Source organism: Plasmodium reichenowi, chromosome 12 (assembly GCF_001601855.1).
Source record: "Plasmodium reichenowi strain SY57 chromosome 12, whole genome shotgun sequence".
NCBI lineage: Eukaryota > Apicomplexa > Aconoidasida > Haemosporida > Plasmodiidae > Plasmodium > Plasmodium reichenowi.
In genome coordinates this window covers 616,613-619,187 of record NC_033657.1, presented here as the reverse complement: position 1 = coordinate 619,187, position 2,575 = coordinate 616,613, and the positions used below count along the sequence as shown (strand labels likewise).

The 2,575-nt window shown below is 19.7% G+C and overlaps 2 protein-coding genes across 2 annotated transcripts in view; one reads left to right on the top strand and one right to left on the bottom strand.

Moving 5' to 3' along the window:
* Nucleotides 1-1,009, top strand: part of PRSY57_1217000 (hypothetical protein) — a gene marked incomplete at both ends in the record, with an annotated part of 1,515 nt that extends 506 nt beyond the window's left edge. The window contains one exon of the mRNA XM_012908596.2: nucleotides 1-1,009. This exon is cut by the window's left edge and continues 506 nt beyond it. Within this exon, the coding sequence (XP_012764050.2) occupies nucleotides 1-1,009 (1,009 nt within the window).
* A 440-nt stretch (nucleotides 1,010-1,449) lies between these two features.
* Nucleotides 1,450-2,346, bottom strand: PRSY57_1216900 (anaphase promoting complex subunit 10, putative; the record flags this gene model as incomplete). The annotated part of the gene is made up of 1 exon (XM_012908595.2): nucleotides 1,450-2,346. The coding sequence occupies one exon, from the start codon at nucleotides 2,344-2,346 to the stop codon at nucleotides 1,450-1,452; it is 897 nt and encodes a 298-aa protein (XP_012764049.2).
* Nucleotides 2,347-2,575: the final 229 nt, after the last annotated feature.

The following is a 2,575-nucleotide window of genomic DNA, read 5'->3' as shown; positions in this document are numbered from 1 at the left end:
AAAAAAAAATGATGATGATGATGATGATGATGATAATGATAATGATAATGATAATGATAATGATAATGATAATGATGATAATAATAATAATAATAATTATAATAATAATAATGATAAAGAATATAATAAAAGTGTAGAAAAACACCAAATTGATGGTAATAAAAATTACGAATATGATTTATACATATTGGATGAAGAAAAAATACAATTACATAATTACATGGACTATCTTTATGATATAAAAAATAATAACGTTGATTCTTCTGAAATTTTAGTTTTAGAAGATATTTATGGAAATAATGAAAAGGAGTATGAAACAAATTCTTTTTCATCATCATCTATATCTGATAGTAATTCAGAAAAAGAAATGTCTGATTATCCGGACGAAAGTTCAAGTGGAAGAAAATATGATAGTGATTATCAAATATCTGATGATTATATTCAAAATATGCTAAATAGTGATGAATTTGAAGATAATATACAAGATCACTTTAACGAAAATGAAGATCATTCTTTCGATGATAAAGAAGATCTTTTTTTTAATGATCAAGATGATTTTTTATTAGATGATGATAATATAGAAGACAATTTTAATAATAAAGAGTATGATATTTTTGATGATATTAATATGAACATCCAATTTAATGCTAATATAAATAACAATTTTGGTGATATGAATTATTCAAATGATCAGGTAAATAGCCAAAATGATGATGATCGCTTTGAAAAAAATAGCCAAAAATATTTTGAACATGCGAATAAAAATATGAACAGTTCAGGTAAAAAAAAAAAAATGAATGCACATAATATGCAAAATTATATATCCCAAAATAAGGAAAAGGGTATGACATCTTATCAGAGGCGAATAAATAATTTAAACTTTGAAGAAAAAATAAAGGAAGAGTTAGAGAAGAGATTAAAAAATAAGAATTCAAATTTATTGAATGTAACTTTATCGGATAAATTGAAAATATTGGAGCAGATGGAAAAGGAATATTATGAAGAATAAATTGGATATGTAAAAAAATATAAAAAATAATGTTATTAATATTATATCATTTATAAAATGGATATATATATGAATATATATGAATATATGCATTTTATTTTTAATTAATATCTCCTTTTAAAAATTGACAATACAAAGGAAGATATACTTTTGTATTAATTTATATACATTGTATGTTTTAAATATTATATATATATATATATAATATATATATTTATTTATTTATTTATTCATTTATTTTTTTATTTATTATATTTTATTTTTTTGTTGTTACCTTTTATATTTGACACCTTATTGTAAAATATTGTTTTATTTTTTAATCATTTTATTGCTTAATAAAATACTTTTCATTTATATTTTTTCCATATTTGGAAAATATAAAAAAAAAAAAAAAACGTTTTATTAACTAAGATTTAATATTATATTATATTATTTTTTATTTATATTAACATTTTATCATATTTGTAATGAAAATAATTTGGACCATAAATTTGTAGTTGCCTTATTCGTGTGTCTTTCCCATTATGTTGACTTGATATTATAGAAATTTTCAAGCAACGACAATATATATGATTCTTTTTTTTTAAATGATTGATATTATAATTGTAATAATAAGAAGACATGTTACACTTTTCAAAATCTATAAGAAACCAAAAAGGTTCATTTAAGGAATATTTATTCATATCACAAAACGTTTCACACAATAATTCAAGATGATTTTCATCGTTACCAATATGTATTGTTATATCATGAGGAGTGTAAGATTCATCTAAGTAATAGTTCAATAGTAAATAAATTTTTGAAATTTTTAAAAACTTTATAAATTGAATTGTTATGGTATGTGGAGCTAAACTATCAGATTGCCAATATGTATTAGGATCATTATCTCTTAAATTTTTTACGTTGAATTTATTTTTAAAACTTGATAATTTCCAAACCCCTAAGCATCCAAGTTCAACATATTTTTTACTTAATCTAATTTTTGGTAATCTATGTGTATCATCTAAAGAAATCTTGTTTTCATACAGAAAGGAAGATATATCATTATAATATACATTGTTTAGCTTACTCTCTAAATCTAAAAAGGAATAATATTTCTCATTTTTTTTTTTCAATCTTTCGTAGTTACACGCTTTTTTTTTAACACTCTCATGACTTATTTTTTTTTGAGGGTCAAGTATATCCAACTGTTCAATAATATGACAAAAATTTACATATTTATAATTTATATCTAAGTTATATTCCGTATCACAATTATAATAAGTATAATCATATCGGTAGTCTTCTATATAATTCAAAGAAATATTTTTAGATTTACTTAAATTATCTCCCGTCATAATAGATATAATTATAATTTAAATAAAAATAAAATAAAAAATAAAATAAATAATAAAATAAAAAAATAAAATAAAATATAACAATTTTTTTAATTATTCTCCAATTTATATAACAAAAATACAATTTTTTTGTTATATATATGTATATATATATATATATATATATATAATGTGTGCTATTTTTAAATAAGACATATATAGGAAGTATGTTAAAAAACAAATTTCCTTT